General features: G+C 35.4%; 1 protein-coding gene across 3 annotated transcripts in view; it reads right to left on the bottom strand.

The window, feature by feature from the left end:
• The window catches only part of LOC149543615 (uncharacterized), a 102196-nt gene extending 84353 nt beyond the window's left edge, over window positions 1–17843 (bottom strand). For 2 of the 3 annotated variants that reach the window (XR_016355668.1, XM_089798401.1), the window contains exons 1-2: window positions 17320–17843; window positions 16116–16270 (exon numbers count right to left, since the gene is read on the bottom strand). Coding sequence is in view for 1 of the 3 variants with exons in the window: in XM_089798401.1 (XP_089654527.1) it covers window positions 16116–16270; window positions 17320–17611 (447 nt within the window). In the remaining 2 variants the exon portion in view is untranslated. The remainder of the gene's footprint in view (window positions 1–16115; window positions 16271–17319) is intronic. The other variant, XR_016355669.1, reaches the window with a different exon arrangement.
• Window positions 17844–18267: the final 424 nt, after the last annotated feature.

Genomic DNA, 18267 nt, shown 5'->3' with positions numbered 1-18267 from the left:
CATGGATCAAAGATAAGCATAAGATATTGGTAAGTGAGCAATGTGTTGTGAAGTTCAAGATTGGAATTACTTTGATGAAGTATTGTGTGATATTATGCTTATGGATTGTTGTCATATTTTGTTGGGTAGACCTTGGCAATATGATAGATATGTTATACATGATGGAAAATTGAATCAATATACTCTTTGGGTGAATGGGAAGAAGCAAATATTGTTGCCTTTGATTGAAAGTCCAAATGAGGTTAATTGTAACGCAATAAAAGTTTGTATGGTTAATGGGAAACAATTTGAAAAAGAAGTAGAATCAAGTCTGTTTTGTTGTAGTTCCTAGAGGACCGAATGTTGGTAGTAATGACCGAGCAACAGAAGTTGGTAATGACCTAGTGACAGAAGCTAGTGGTAGCCGAGTACCAATAGAAATTACAAAATTGTTGAACGAGTATAAGGATATTGTTGCTGAGGATATTCCTGACAGTTTACCACCAGTGAGAAGCATAAGTCATTGTATTGATCTGACTCCTGGAGCTAGTTTGCCGAACAAAGCACCATATAGATTGACACCTACAAAGAATGAAGAACTTAACAAGAAAGTGCACGACTTGCTGCAAAAGGGATTAATCAGAGAAAGTTTGAGTCCATGTGTTATACCTATTGTATTAGCACCGAGGAAGAATGGAGAATGGAGAATGTGTATTGATTCCAGAGCTCTTATTAAGATCATAGTGAAATATAGGTTGCCTATGCCGAGGATGGATGACATAATGGATTGTTTGAGTGGAGCAAAGTATTTTACCAAGATTGATTTGAAAAATGGCTATCATCAGATCAAAATTAGAGAAGGTGATGAATGGAAGACTACTTTCAAGACAAAAGATGGTTTTATGAATGGTTGGTTATGCCTTTTGGTTTAACTAATGCACCAAGTACTTTCATTAGGTTGATGAATGAAGTTTTTAAAAGATTTTTGAGTAAATTTGTGATTATTTATTTGGACGATATTCTGATATTTAGCAAGACTAAGGAAGAACATCTTGAGCATGTTAGGCAAGTATTGCAACGATTGAAAGAGGAAAAGTTGATGATTAATCTGAAAAAGTGTTCTTTTATGCACGACGAGATTGTGTATTTGGGATTTGTGATTTCAGCTGATGGTTTGAGAATGGATCCAAAGAAGGTTAAAGCAATTTTGGAATGGCCTACACCTGAGAATGTGGGTGAGGTAAGATCATTTCATAGTTTGGCTAGTTTTTACAGAAAGTTTATAAAAAATTTCAGTGTTGTTTGTAATGCTATGACTGAGACAATGAGAGGAGATAAAAAGGAATTCAAGTGGACACATGGAGCTGATAAGAGTTTTGAGACTTTGAAACAAAAGGTTGTTGAATTACTTGTATTGGTTTTGCCTGATTTCAATAAGGTATTTCAAATTGAATGTGATGCAAGTGGTAGTGCAATAGGAGTTGTATTAAGTCAAGAACGTAGACCTGTTGCTTTCTTTAGTGAGAAACTGAATGATGCTAAAAGGAAGTATTCTATGTATGATCAAGAGTTTTATGCTGTTCCATCATCCATCAATCATACTACGTCCATAATATAGTGAGACTGCACGGGAAAAGAGAATAAGTTTTTCTCTGAAGGACTGCCTACTAGCAGCATTTGGAAGGATTTTCTCTATTCCAACCGAAGGCACTCGACCCTACAATCTTTGCTCTGGGACTTTAGACGTGATTTATGCATGCATGCAGAGTTTGCACCAATACTGCCTTCTCCTGCGGCTATAGCTGCCCATAGAATTTGAGGGCCTGTAGGGCGATATCTCTAGAAGGGCTATAGTTTATTTAGGCAACTCTGCATGCATGAAGACTACTTGTTAAGCATCGCAATAAACTGGAACAGCTATCGATCGTCAGCTCCTTGTTCAAGCTTTGAAGAAGTGGAGACATTATTTGATTCCTAAAGAGTTTGTGTTGTATACTAATCATAAAGTTTTACAGTACTTGGGAAGTCAACATAAATTGAATCAGAGACATATGAAGTGGGTTGAGTATTTGCAAAGTTTTACATTTGTGATTAAGCATAAGAGTGGAGTTACTAACAAAGTTGTTGATGCATTGAGTAGAAGACGTTCTTTATTGACTAAAATGAAGGTTGAAGTTCTTGGTTTTGATGAAATGAAAGAGTTGTATGATGCTGATCCTGATTTTTCTAAGGCACGGAGAGAGTGCAAAGCACCAAATCTGACAGATTACATTAGTAAGTATGATGAATACTTCATTCAAGAAGGTATGTTGTTCAAAGATATTCAGTTGTGTATTCCTAGAAGTTCTATGAAGTTGAATCTAATTAAGGAAAAGCATAGTAGTGGACTGGTTGAACATTTTGTAATTGATAAGACATTGAGTTTGCTGAAAGAGAAGTATTATTGGCCACAGATTTATAAAGATGTCCAAAAATTTGTAAAGAGTTGTGAAGTTTGTCAAGATGCAAAAGGAGTAAGTCAGAATATTGGATTGTATACACCTATTTTTATTCCTGAGAAACCTTGGAGTGACATTAGTATGGATTTTGTTCTTGGATTGTCTAAAACAGCAAAGGGCCATGATTCTATATTTGTTGTTGTGGATAGATTTTCTAAAATGGCTCATTTTATACCATGTAAGAATACATTAGATGTTGAGCATGTTGCTGAACTTTTCTTCAAAGAGATTATTAGATTGCATGGATTACCAAGAAGTATTATTTCTAATAGAGATAGCAAGTTTATTGGTTACTTTTGGAAGACTTTGTGGAAGAAAATGGGCACTGAGCTGAAATTTAGTTTTACATTCCATCTGCAGACTGATGGACATACAGAGGTTGTGAATAGAAGCTTGGTAATTTGTTGAGATGATTTGTTGGAAATGAAACACATAATTGGGAGATGGTATTAGCGCAAGCTGAGTTTGCATATAATAATTATGTGAATAGAAGTATAGGGAAGACACATTTTGAGATTGTTACCGAAATGAAGCCTAGAGGAGTGTATCAGATTTAAGAGATGTTGCTAGTAAAGAGAAAAGAAGTGTTGCAGGAGAAGAATTTGTTGATTTTATGGAGTTGTTGCATAAGGAAGTGAAGTTGAAATTGGAACAAAGTAATCAGAAATACAAAGAGAATGTTGATAAGTCTAGAAGACATCATATTTTTGAAGTTGGTGATGAGGTGATGGTTCATTTGAAGAAAGGACGATTTCCGATTGGAACATGCAGTAAGCTCAAGATGAAGAAGTTTGGACCTTGTAAGATCTTGAAGAAGTTTGACAATGGAAATGCTTATGAAGTTGAGTTACCTGATGACATGGATATATCTCCTACATTCAATGTTGTTAATTTGTATAAGTACCATGAGTTAGATGATGAAACTGTCGTACTTGATGATTATCCTAAGAAGCAGATTAAAGTGGTTGAACAGATATTGGATCAGAGAGTTGGTAAAAGCACAAGAGGAAAAGAATACTATGAATATTTGGTGAAGTGGAAAAACAGACTAGTTGAAGATGCTAAATGGATTTCTCAATCTAAGTTGGATTCAACTCAGGTTGTAACACTTACATGATTCAAGAGAATCATTTCTTTCTACCCTGGTTGTCTGATGCAAGAGCATCTTGGGTTGACGTGTTATCCTACTCATTTGTTTTCATTCTGCCAGTTATTGCCAAGTTTCAATCATTGTCGAGTTGCAGCAATTGCCAAGTGCCAGTAATTTTGCAGTTTAAGCCGAGTTGAGGTTATCCTACGTCATATTAACACTCGGGTTCACGTGTTATCCCATCTCACCATTGCAGTGTGTGTCGAGTTCCATAGTGTGTGTTGAGCTATTCTTCATGTGTCGAGTTCCATAGTGTGTGTTGAGCTATTCTTCATGTACCGAGTTGTCCTATTTATGCCGAGTGTCAACATTTTGGACGTGATTTCTGCGTTTTGGTGCAAGCCAACTTGCGGGATTTATTTTGTTCGTGACATTTATGCTAAGATCTTGTCTTGGGATTTTTCCTAACCGTTGTTGGGTTGGCCATGCTATTATATAATGTTCTAGAATGATCTATAAGCCATTTTGGCAAGTATAAATAGAGCGTTTAGGCTTAGAGTTAAGCAAGTTTTGAGAGATGATTTGAGAACAAAACTGGAATGTGCGAATTTGAAGCTGGATCTTTGATCTTGAATATATTTTGTATCTGGTCGTAACCCAGAAGGCCTTACAGCTAGGCATGTATGCTGATCATTTCAAGTTTCAATAAAAGAATATTGTTCTCTCTTTGTGGTGTTGTTCTCTTTGTGTGTTTGCTTCCGTTGTGTTAACTCTGCAAGGTTGGTTTGGATTGTTGGGTGGGCCTTTCGCCCTAGTTATTCTATGCCCTCCTTGCGTCAGTTTTTCCCTCAGCCAATTTTTGTAATGCTTTTTGCATAAGCCATTGGGTTTCATTGATCTACATTTGGTTTTTGTTGAGTGTTGTCCTGCATTTTGTCACTACAAAATGTAGATAACAATACGAAACTTTTTCAATAGAGTTTCACGTTTCTATGAGATAATTCACCATTTGATTGGCCAAGATTGATCAAATGATTATTCCCAATTCATGTAATGAATCCTTTTATTAAAGGCTTTCATCAAATCCTTTTTGTTTTTCATTTTATTATGCTTACGCTTGATTTTTGAAGCCTTCAAAGTCTTTTTTTGTGTTTTTGAATATGTTTAGTTGCTTTTAGTCTTTTTGTTCGTCCAATCTCTTGCTTTCGATTTTTCCTTCGATTTGGTATATCTTAGGGTTAATAGGATTTAGTAGTCAAAAGATATAACCATTTAAGTGCCCAAAAGTGGACTCTTAGACACAATTGCATATTTAAAATATAAATGTTATATTTTAATGGTGACATTCACTTTTTGAAAAATATAACTTATAATGACTTTATGTTATATTTTTAAGATACTTTGTCACTTAACTGAGTATAGTGCACTTTATGCTTTTAATTTTCACTTAAGTGACTTTATCACTATATAGTTCTAATTTAATGTTGAGTTTTACTTTATGTTTTATTTTAAAGCATCTAAGTGAAATATTACTTTTTTAATAATATTTGCACATGATACATAAACTATATAATGTAAGTATTATTTTTTACTCCTTTAAGTGATATTAACTCAAAAAAAAATTAGTGATGTGCTAAGTTAGTCATTTAAGTTGTGCAACTCAATAACATATCTTTTTTACATGTTTACATGCAAATGCACTTGTAGAGCCCGATTTTGGCTTCAAAGTACATGTGTTTGACATAGTAAAGCATATTTTTAAACATGAAATGGACTTCCAAGAGTTCGATTTACATGAAAACTCCCTTCTACATGCAACATCACATGTAATAGCACTTGGAGAGTGTGATTTTCTCTAGGAAGCCAAGTTGTGGACTTAGGCAAATAAAGAAGTATATTTTGAAACATGTAATGGACTTCTAAGAGTCTGATTTACATTTATAATGCATTTCCAGCCAAACATGTAACATGTAATGCGCCTTGGAGAGTGCAATTTTGCATTACATGCACATGTAATGACTCTCTCAGACCCTATTTTTGCAGTCCCAAGCCAAAAACGCCCAAGGCCTAACATCTATTACATATTTTAAATATGTAATGAGGCTGGGAGAGTGTGATTTACACCAAAGACATGCATTTCTCTCCAAACATTACATGCAATCGCCATCTAAGAGTCCGATTTGACTCAAACTTGCATTTCAAGTGCATTTGAAATAGAAATAACACATGCAATAGCACACTAAGAGTGTGATTTGGCAAAGATATGCATGTAAATAACATTGGAGACCATGTTTTTGCTGTTTTTCTCCAAAAACGACTCAAGCATTGGCATCTCAAGGGCACGCTTTTATCAAAACACCCATTAAATTGCATTTCCAGCATGCGTTTGCATTTGGAGGAGGCATTTTGGAGTTTTAATGCATCTATATGCATGTGAGTATCACATTTTTCACCAAGAACACCAAAACCAGCTCATGTATATGCATCTAAAGGGCACGTTTTTGTCAAAAACGCCCAGAAATTTACACTTCCAGCCCATACATTTGCAAATGGAGAAAGTGTTTTGGAGTTTTGTTGCAAGATTTGGCATGTGAAAATCACGTTTTTTTACCAAGGACATCAAAAACAACCCATACTTGTGCATTTGGAGGGCACATTTTTTCCAAAAAAATGTCCTACATGCATTACATCAAAACATTTTTGCAAAGATGGGTTCTCTAACTTGCATATTGCCTTATACATGCAAAAATGCCTATGTCTTTGACCTTGGAGATTACCATTTGTGTCATGTCCCCTTTTTTGGAGGTAACTTGATTTAATTAATTAAGTTAATTAAGTTGTCTAAAATAATGAATATTTTATGAGGATGACTAATTAATTATTTTAATTCTATGTTCCCCCGAGTTTCCGGGACGGGGACGGTAGGGGACAGCGGGACGGGTTTCCGGGACGGCAATTTTTTTTGCCGATTTTGGGGACAACAGGGGATGGCAAATGGGGACGGCAAAAGTGACATTTTTTTTAGTTTTTTAAATTTTTTGTGTGTTAAAAAATTGGGGACAAATGCAAGTCCCCAATGAAGTTTCCGGGACGGGGACGTCCCCGTCCTCAAAACGCTGGTTTTTTTGGGGGGGGACGCGTCCCCGGGGAACATAGTTTTAATTAAATAAATAAGTGGTATTAAGTTAATTATTTATAAAGTTATCAAATAAACAAATATTAAAAGGTAACTTTATATTTAATTAATTTAATAAAGTGACTTGAATTATAAAATATTTTATAAAGTCACTTAATAAATAAAATAATGTTCTAGAAGTTTCTGGAGAAAGTGGAGAAAAAAGAATAAATAGGCATCCAGAGCTTCATTCTCAATAGGCAGATTTGTTGTTGTTGATGTTGATGTTTGATGGTTGTGGAGCCTAGGGTTTCTGGAATAGTCACAATTGGCCATTGAGAATGAAAACTCTCAATTGGTAGGCAATTTTGAGGGTGTGAAATATCACTTGAATTATTGCAGCTGGGGAGAAAGTTACTTCAAACTTTTATTTCTGCTTCATTGGTTAAAACTTTGGAGCCTTTGGCCAAGTTTTGTATAATATTGATTGGTGTTTGCTTTGGAGACTTTTTGGAGTTCATAGTCTTCAACGAATTTGCATTGAGGAGGTGATTTGCAGCATCTACAATTTATTTAGAAGTTTGATATACTACTGCCGAGGCATCATTGGAAACATATTTTTGTTCATATCTTCACTTAGAGGTATTTAATGGTTCTAGGTATTGTTGCATTCAATTTCTATCGTTGAGATAATCATTTCAAGGACAAATTCGAGGAGCTTAGAGGCTGTATTTATTTTTCTAAAGTATTGTCAGGCAAGAACGGGAGCGGCTAGGTGAAAGCGTCGATTGGGCTTAAGAGAAGTTCATTTTGCTTGAAACTTGATTCTTTCATCAGCTCTTTTCGAAGGCATCATCATTTCTCCAAGTTCCTTTGTTTATCATTCATGTTAACATTGCATTTTAGGTGTTATAAGTTTCAGCTGTAGGTGTGCATTATACCAACATTATCATATTTTGTAATCCATGTAAATGCCAAGAGTCTTGGCCATATTTCATTAGCATTGTATTAGAAATTTCATTGCAATTAAGGAGATAATAGTTGCTGGTGTCATTTGAGCAATTCAATATCATTTATTATCAGCTAGTTAGTTTGCATACCAACTGTTTGTAAAAATGTCAGTTGGCTGTAGGTGTTCATTTCTCATGCTTAGATCATATATATGCATTGAATATTGCCAAAACTAGTTGCACATTCATGTTAGGTCATGGTTTAGACAATCTGGAGTCTTCTTGCAAGCATTCTTATTGATGCAAATTGAAGAAAAGAGTCATTTTAGCAAACTGAAAAGTTATATCAGTCGTATGACCCTTGTATGCAAAGTGTTTGACAAATTTCTTGAGCATTCAATCAGAAGTTTTCAATCAGATTTGAGCAGGGTCATTACAATTTGCAACTTTGAATTGGTCAAAAGCTATTCAGTTGTTGCATGCATTTGCACTTAGAGGACCCGATTTTGGAGAAGACTTGTTCATTTCAACTTCTCTTTCCTCCATTTTTGACTCATTGAGCTCCAAGTAAAATATTTCAGCTTTGCTTGCATTTCTTGTTTGCTTTGTTATTATGTTGCATTATTTGGCTTGTTTTTGTCCATTTGTTCAAAAGCATGCCATATCTTTTGCATTTTTTCTTTATATAAGTTGAAATCTTCTCATTACAAATGCTTGAAAATCTTCCAAGCTCCAAAAACAAAATTGCATGTAGAAGAACATCTTAAAGTTTGTCATGTTTGAGTCAGTAGCAAGAGGTATGTTTCTATTTTGTTCTTAGTTTTGTTTGTTTGTTTGGTTGCTTGTTTGGTTACTTTTTTGAAAGAAAGTTGAAGAATGCTATCCAAGAATGCAAGTGCATCTACATGCCTTCACCATACATCCTTTGAACCCAATTACATATTTACCTCAAGCAAAAATGATCCATTATTACTACATGTAATTCCATCTAGAGAACCCGATTTTGGTGAAAGGTCACTCTTTTAAATACCAAAATCATCATTTTTCCCATATTCATATGCTTCCAACTTGCATTCTTGGTCATCCCAACAAAAGCCCTTTATTTGCCCACATGCAATCCACCCTCTTAAACCTGATTTTGGCCATTTTTTGCGCAAAATATAAGCTGCCTCATTCATTTCCATCCACCAAATGTGTTCAATAAGTATGTAATCCATATTATGAACACTCACCTTTCACAGACCCATCATCAACACTCAAATCACAAAGTTCTCAAGGACTTAATCTCCTTGGAAGATGTTCTCATCTTCATGTTGTGGCCCACTCTTCAAAGATATGTCAGAATACCCTCAAAGAACAAAGACATCTCGTCAAGAAGATATGCGTCAAATCCAAAGAAGCAGTAATCATTTGGTCTCAATTTTCCCAATGGTTGTCCAAGAACCTAAGTTTGTGTGGGCATGCATCAAGCACTATGCTTCAAAAAAAATGTTAAAGGTGTTGATGGAAAGTTGTTCTGAGTTTACACCCAAACTCCATCAAGAAGGTTTTCAAAGTGTTAGAGACTCCAGAATGTGTCAATCTACAGAGGAGAATTCACAACAACTCGAACGAGAAAAAGCTTGATCACATCAAATTTTCAAATGACAAATAGAAATTCATCAAGGAGAATGCGATGGCACGTACAGAAATCCCTGATCCTGAGATTATCACAAAAAATAAGGCTTTTGCTAATAGCCTACAGGATTAATTCATTCAAAATCAATAGCTTCAACATTTTCTTTAACTGTTTTTCAGCTTTGTAGTTGCAGAAGATGGATTGCATGTGATGCAATTACATATAATTTGATTGCATGTCCTCGTCACATGTAATCCAATAATTCTTCTCACCTAGTTTTGCCAGGACAAAGTGGTTGAGTTGCTCCCACTTTTTCCTCCTTTCTCTCACTTATTTTCCTACATAAGAAGTGCCACCCCCCATTGTAAAAATCATCTTTTATCGTATACAAAAAAAAGCTCTGCCAAACTTGTGCAAGCATAACTTTGATTGTGTGGTACCAATTTAGAAGAAAAGTGAATAAAATAAAAAAATTGGATTCAAAGCTTGGACTGGAAGCAATTGTGATAGCACAAACTGGAAGCTTTGACTATAATTTGTGTTTATTGTCTTTGATTCATGTTTTATTGTATGTTTAAATAATAGAGCATAGCGAGTTAAAAATCAATCGAAGTCGAAACTTTGACTGGGAGTGATTGTGGTAATACATAGACTAGAAACTCTAACAGTAGCTTGTATTACCATCTCAAATTCATGAAAAATAGTTAAGAATTTCCCTACTTCTGGAAGTCTTTGCACCCCAATGGTAGAGGTTTTTCTTATAGAATAGATTAAAACTAAAAATGAGTTATTGAATAGAAATCATCTATTTCTGGAAGTCTTTGCACCCCAATGGTAGTGATTTTTCTTATAAATTAGACAATCAGGACTTTGAGCCAAGTCGGTGTGCTTCCAATCAGCCTTTGAGTTGGTGTTGATTTATCAGTATCACCATTTCTAGATATTAGATAGAAGTGTAGTTTAGAGATTTAATCTTACCAATTACTCACTCTGCAGGTAAGTGGATTCTTTCCTAAAAGTTGAGAGGAAAGAATATTGGTAACACACCTTACAAAAATCTCTCAACTTCTTGCTTACCTTGAGTTGATCCAAGGAATGATGAGATGGGGGAGCCTCTCCTTAAGGTAGGAGACTTTGTCTCATACATTGTGGTTGGTCTACCTATTTTGTGACTAGATTTTAACAAAACTATCGGTTGCAAAATATCCACCCAACACTGAGCTCTCTTAAAAGATTCATGAGTTTTGTCATAGGATCATGAGAATCTACCATTCTACCAACGACGCGATCTCACCTTCTCCTTCAAGTATAAACTTGCATTCACTTCCACAAGCTGGCAGAATCACTGGCTCTAATATCACTGTAATGTTTTGTTCCTAGCAATGGAAGACATAGGTCCTCCTATGTAGTTTGTATACCTTATTCCACCCTTGTCAAGTTGTTGGTGTCATACAGAAGTGAGGGAGCAATAGAAAATGTTTTACAGTCTAAAGGGCAAGTGGATCTAGGTCGTACGATAGCAATATCAAATCTATACAGTAGTCTATTTGGTCGTATGGTGGGAGGCATGGGCAGTACGGTTGGCAAGGTATGGGGTACTAAAGGTGAGGTTGACTTTATCGTACAATATTGACTTTGTCGTGCAGTGTGAGGCAATACGAGTAACTAGGTGACCATACGGTTGTACAAGATAAACTAAAATTGAGGGTCTATTGAATGTATAGAAGTTGTACAATATGGGGAGGAAAGGAAAAAGTCAATGTTGTGTGTCAAATAGTCATGCAATACAGATAAACAAGTAGGTGTTGAAAATATGTAGAATGTTGAATGCAATTATTATATTCGCAACAGTATCAATTCCAACCATTCATAATATACCCAATGCACAGAATGTTTACAACGATATACACCAAACTGGAACAGAATCTCTATACATGGTGTTCAAACTTGCCAGATCCAAGCAAAGTAATACAAGAACAGAATAGGGTGAGGGATGAATCCCACCAAAACCAAAACAGCCAAGTAGGTAAGATCTTTCATTTCTAAAATGGAAAACAACAGAGAACTTCAACTCGAATTCGCAATACAAAGAAAATAATCTAGATCACATACCTACAACAACTAATCTAACGGACATATAGACCCCGTCAAAGGAAAACTACTGAGGGAGAAACAATGTGCCAACACATGACATGACAAACACTTACACCTATAAAAAATTAAAGAGGGGCTTGAGATATACATAAATCAATCGGGACCCCAAATAAAGATATTATTTTATGTTATTTAATGACAAGGATATTACAACACATCCCCTATTTGCTTCACCCCAAGAGCCATCGTATTCCCATGGTGATAAAGGAAGTTAGGGGGTCATCTTTGAGAAACCCTTATTTTGGAGAGGGTTTAGTGCAGCCTTCAGAAAACTTACAATATCTTCCTTATGTCTTCACTTCAGGGTATGAAACCAAATGCAATAGAAAGGTTAAATAGATCTCTATCTAACCATGCCAATTGATCACATGTGTCAATCCAGGGGTAACCGTATAGTACAGAAAAACAAAGAAGTGCATAGGAAATTCGTTGTTTTAATGCTTCAAAACTCCACCAACTTCATACAATACTTCAATCTCCCTTGGTTCAACCTTCTCAAGGCTATTTATACCTATCCCAACCATTACAACCAACTTTTGAATCCATATGGGCCATTAAAAAGGTTTGTGTTTTTGCATAAAAAGTTGCTATGCAACTTATGTACATTTTGTCAATATTTTGGCAACTTATCATTTATGACTTCACAAGGACTCAAACTAAACTTATTTCTACCCTAAACATCCTAGGATGCCTAGAAACCATAAAATTCATTCTTTGTGAGCCTTTTGACCAAACTTGACTCCAAGGTTTATAAGGATAACTTGTGCCGAGTGGCCTTACAAATAGGTTCTTGTATTACATCAAATGGATCAAATGACCCTTAAGAAATCCTAGGCTTAATCAAACCTATTCTATTACATCATGGGAGGGGTGCTCCTACACAAAAACCCTATGGGATTATGCTTGCTTGTCTCTTCTCACTTATTCCAATATGTTTCCTTGTCATCAATGTTTGAGTATGTTGCCTCAAGATCAGCAACTAGAGCAGTTTTGATACACTAGGTACACAGATTGCCTTTGAGAGGTCCAAGCAAGATCAAAAGGATAAGTTATTATTTATTTTAAGGAGATGGATAAGATTAATGAACCAATTAGTTCTTAAGATGAAGTTAATGATCCAAGTTCACGTCTCTATCCATGTAGCATGATGCATTCTTCAAAAACTCATGCATAAAATAGGAAAGACCTAAAAACAAAATGGTTTGAAAATGATAATCACAATTTTGTATTGGTATGTGAGAATTACAAAGTAAAAACACTTGAAATTCCAAGTTTATTCAGCCATTACTTATATCACGATGGAAAATGGCAATTTATCAACATCGACTTCATCATTTATTCCCTCAAGTGACCAGAATGAATTGCATTACCATGGTTGTTGACTGATTAGCTTATTTACATTGTCCCTATTGATATCATTAATGAAGCCAAAATTAATTGAAAGTTAAGCTATGTTGACTACCAAAACAATTGTGAGGGATGGGGATCCAAAGATCATTTGTATACTTTAAATGAACTTTTGAGTTGATTGATACTACTTTATCCATGGCCAACAATTACTAACCTTGGAATGATGGATAAACAAAAACTGCCAATAAGAACTTTGAAGGTCATCTACAGTGTTATATTATTCATTTTAAGTAGGATACAGAAGAAACTTGTTATTATAACACCCATTGTACGTTGAATAGTATAGATACATATATATTCCACTAAGGGGTTTGCTGAGATATATTCCAACATATTTCATAAATTAGGGCATCTAGAACGTTATATTACCGATGCTTCAAGAAATGTTTTCAGACAGTAAGAAGATTATAAGTATTGAAAGAAAATTTTGAAATAAATCAAAGATAGAATGAAGTCAAGAAAAAAATTCACACACAATTACAATTGGAGGTCACTCTAAGAGTCTAAAGGAGACACTAAAGGAGATTCCTTTATAGATAGAGATGCTAGAAAAACTCTCTCCCAATTAAATAGGTCACTTCAAAATAGACAACTATACTATACTATACACTTATGTGCCTTCTCCAAAGCACATAGGTCCAATTTAAAGAAATTTGACAGTTCTACCACTTTTGCAGCTTTGTCTCCCCATTGAGGTGGAAGGAGAATCAACACTACTACTATTTGGGCACATTATAACTATGAAAGATGGAATACTAAGAGGTTGGATTATTACAAAGCATTCGGAGCAATGGAACGGTTTACCAATGTAAGAGCTAATTTTAAGCCTTAAACATGAAAAATGCATTCAAACACGCACAAACTACAACAAACTCCAATTGAGTAGAAGTGACATAAACATAATGAAGAACAAACAAATATCTAAACTCCTCCCAAGCTCCTTGATTTATGTATATTCTCAAGAAGAGAGAGAGAAAGAGATTTGGCAGTATGTTGTTGCTCAAGTATAAGATATTAAGATTCCTCAATTTAACATGTACTTGGATTTCTACTTAAGGATTGCTGCCCTTGGAGAGATAGCTTTATATAGACTTTTGGCCATGGGCATGGATAGCTGGGATTTGATCATGAGAAAGACAGCTAGGATGAATTCACATGTGTGTGTGGGGGGCAATGTGTGTAGGAGTGGGTATGGGTGCGCATCTGTGCAAGTGTGTAGGTGGGTGCAGGTGTGTGTGTGTGTGTGCGTGTATTCTTTAATTAATTAACTATTTGTTGTGATGTGGAGCCTAATCAGACTCAGAGGTTAATTTTTCCCCACTTTATTCAACACAATTTTCCCCCAAATTTTACTACGGGGGTTTGGGGGCAGCGCCCCTTGCAAGGTCTTGGTGCAGAGCCCCAAGTGCAGGGTGGGGTCGAGGGGCAACACCACCACAATGGTTGAAAGCTTGACCGACTTTATTATTGTAAAAGGCATCGGCTTCTATTTTTTTATTGGATGACTTATTCTAGCCCTAATTTTGTAAGCGGCAAAAAATCTTGTATGAAATGGCTTAGGGTTAGGGATTTCATTATTTATGATGAGATTGTAGCTTCTTGTGGCATTATTGAGCTGTAAGGGATTACGTATTGTAATCAAGTTGTAATCACTGGATAATTAGAATATTGGACTCGTTGTTTGGTGGGCATAGCTTAAGGATTGGGTGAACCACGTTAAATCTTTGTCTTGTGTTTTCTTTTGTGCAATTTATTATTTTTTGATATTGGTTATATTTGCATGTAATTATTATTTGTCCTATTAATCCTAACACTATTTAAGGAAATATGACTGTTATTCAATTCATTAGTGAAGGAATGATGCAGGATAGAGGAAGTGTGATGATGTTAGGTTGAAATGAGAAAGAAAACTTTAAGTGCCTACAATCAAAAAAAGACACCTCTTGGGAAGGACACAATGTAACAAAGCATCCATCATTGTTTATGTTGATTTGTTGGAGACCAGTCAATCAGTGAAAGGGGAAAACATGGTGAACCCAATACATTTCATTAATTTGGTAATTCATATAGAGTCCCTTAAATATAATGCCCTTGTCCACAAAGTGCAAAATCTTCTGATACATAGCACCAACATTTAAATTTTTGAAAATGGAGTAATCATTGATTAAGAACAACACACTCACCTTACAGATTTAGCTGTATGGTAGGTATGTGGTCAATAGTTTTGGGTTGCCATACTTGCCTAAATCTTTGGTTCCATTTTTTTCTGTGTACACCTGAATCCATTTTGGTTCATGAATAAGTGCAGAGCAGAGTATAACCAATTTTACACCTGAACCCATCTTACTGATTATTCACATATCAATGTGGTGATTTCTCTTAGAATCTTTTTTTTTAATATGGCATTATTTTAAGCCTTGGGTATACACTGACATCTCGTAATTTGTCCATCTTATTTCTGACAATATTTATGTGCTGGTGGCTATTCTATTATGGAGCAGGGCTACAAGCTTTAGAAGAAAATTCAGAAGCCTGGAATGAAAGGTAATTACTGATGATGCATGCTCAAACGCTATTTGAGTAGTAGGAAACATACAATGATTGTATAAAAGGTATACTAATTAAAAACAAATGAGGAGACTCAAGAAAGTAGCTTACATGAAGAAAATAAGTTAGAAGACAATTGAAACTTACATATGAAGTACAGATAAATAAATGACAACTACACCCATGAGAAAGGGTAATCAGGCTAGGTCAAGGCTCAACTGCTGCTAAATTCCACAACTGGGGTTATGTACCAATCCCATTCAGAGCAATCACCTTAAGCCCAACAGTCTTAACTTTGCCATCCTAGGGAGAGGGCTTTTCCCATTGCAATTGGATGTTGACTCGAAGCTTAAACCTAATGAAAGGAGGATTCTTCTTGGCATTGCTAATGGTAAGCCAAATTGTTTAACCTTTATGTACCTTGCAGAAGGGTTTGAGAATGCTTGAAGCATCATCTTTTGTTTATTCAATTCCTTTTTTATAAATATTAATTAGCCATGATGAAATATTGAAGGAATTTAGTGCAATGTAATGGGAGGTACTCATAAAAGTATAAATCAACTTCCACCAGACATATAGCAAAGCTACAATGTAACATGTTTGTATCAATTTCAGTGTCAGTGACATCAAAAAGATGGCCCATAAATTCAACCAAAGTTTGCCTGGAAAACAAAAATTATTGAACAAGCATGCTTCACAAAGAAATTTATTTCACTTCCCAAAATAAATGAAAAATACAAGGTTTTCATCTTACTTGATAATCATATTTGGAAATGGCCTTCTTAAAGCATTCTTGCAATGTTCTCATTCGATGAAATAATATGTCAGGAAATCTGATAACCATGGGCGGCTTCACATCCAATCTTTGTAGGGAATCAATTAAATTCATAATGTCAATTTCATCTGAACCTGCTTAAGTCAGTTCAAATAATCTTTAAACAATTAATAACAACAAAATGGACTATAATCATATGTCTGAAAAGTTGTCATTCAACGCAAATGAAACAAGATTGCTTCAATTCTATCCATGGGAGCAAAATCAATCTGTAGGACCGCATGGTTACAAAAGGACCCTTGTATATATGTTCTTATACATGTTCAGGAAAACAGAAGGTAACAAGAGTAGCAAGAAAGTTAAAAACGCTCTACGAACCTTGAATAAGTCTTCTGTAAATAATTTTTAACATCAAATCTTGTCGTTTCTAATGTGACTCCTTTTAAATAGTTCCGATATAGAACCAAGCTCTGATCAATCACACTAGTAAAACATTACCTAAATTCAAATTCCTGCCAATAGAATAATATTGCTCATAAAACAGTAGAGATTCGTGAAATAATTGAGACACACAATTTTCCTTTAATAGTGAACGCTAGTAAAAGCATAAGCCAAATTCAAATCCTTCCCAGTGCAATTAATTGAGCTGCTCATAACCCAGTAAAGAATCTTTAAATATTTCAAAATAGAACCAACCTTTATTTGGGCACGCTAGTACAAGCTACATAACCCTGCAGAATCTCTTTAAACAGAAATTTTCTGAAAAATACTCGATAAAATTTTCAACAGCTGAACGTTGCTTAAAAACTTTAAAATGTTTTTCCAAAAAATATTCGTCATATTACGGAATACAGCTGCCTAAAAGGTTACAAATTTTTGAAATAGTTAAACGTTAAAGCGTCCTCTATTTCCGCACAGCAATAAGAAAATAACCCAAGTTCCAATTCTTACTGCAATAAAGATGTACATAACTAAACCTACAAATCGAAAGGTTTTGGTGTCCCTGGGCTAGGGCAGTTTCATTGCCATAAAGACCTGGGCATGAGTATAATGGCTACTAGAAAAACGGTATGTTCCAAAATGCTTATCCAAAACATGCCCCAAGAATACACAGGTTTAAAAAATAAGGCATACCATCTGTCTACAATTAAAAGAAAAGTAAAGGGAACAAATATCCTCCTACCATCTGAAGTGCCGGAAGGGCGGACACAGACATTTCCATGGAGATTAATAGCAAAATACGGAGCGCCCCATAATTCTATTCTATAATGCTCTGCGCTATCCTTCACATCCCAATTGTCTCTGTCCCTGTCTTTGTTGTTTTTATCCGTTCTTCCCACTTCCACATTTACAGCACTACTATCCTGGCTCTGAAATCTGCAGCTTCCTTTGCCTCTTCCTTTCAATTGGCATGAAATGTTTCTTGAAGGGATTTGAATTTGAAATGGTGACTGAAAACGAGAGACAGTCGCCATTGAAGCGGGGGAAGCTTCCCTCTGTTTTCAACATTTCCTAGTCATTTGATTTATCAGTTACAACCGCGACCGGGCAAATACGTGAATCTCTGTGGATATCCCCACTGGATGATGTTCAAATCGAAAGACTGATTCGAGAGTCTTTAAAAGAAATAAAAATCGTTTCAGTAATTTTTGAGATATCTCCTTGTGGTTTTTGATAATTTTGAATTATACAATTTTTTAGGACCATAATGGTTGGAAGCAATCATCTTTTTTAACCGCCTCTGCTGTACTGACGTCGCCTCTCGTCCACTGAGATTTTTTTGGCTTTTTTTCGAAGTTTTTTTACAATATTTGTTTTTGCTGAAAAATATGAAATATAGACCAAAATATATAGATGTGATGTGATGTGACAGATTTTAATGGGGTGCACGAGGCTAAAGTAGTCTATGGGGCTTTCTTTCTCCCTCCTTTGTCTCTATCTCCTTATCTCTTCTCACCCCCTTTCCCCTTTCCTACATATGTATCCTTTCTATCTCCCTCCCTTATCTCCAACTCATTACCCCCTCTCTTTACATATGTACCCAATCTCTATGTATATCTATCTATCCCCCTCTTCGTCTTTCTATTACTTGTCTCTTAACACCTTTTTAATCTCTCATTTTCGCCCTCTC

Source organism: Cupressus sempervirens, chromosome 8 (assembly GCF_028749045.1).
Source record: "Cupressus sempervirens isolate cs-2001-9-10 chromosome 8, ASM2874904v1, whole genome shotgun sequence".
NCBI lineage: Eukaryota > Viridiplantae > Streptophyta > Pinopsida > Cupressales > Cupressaceae > Cupressus > Cupressus sempervirens.
The sequence above is the reverse complement of the archived record's forward strand: the minus strand, read 5'-3'. Positions and strand labels throughout refer to the sequence as shown.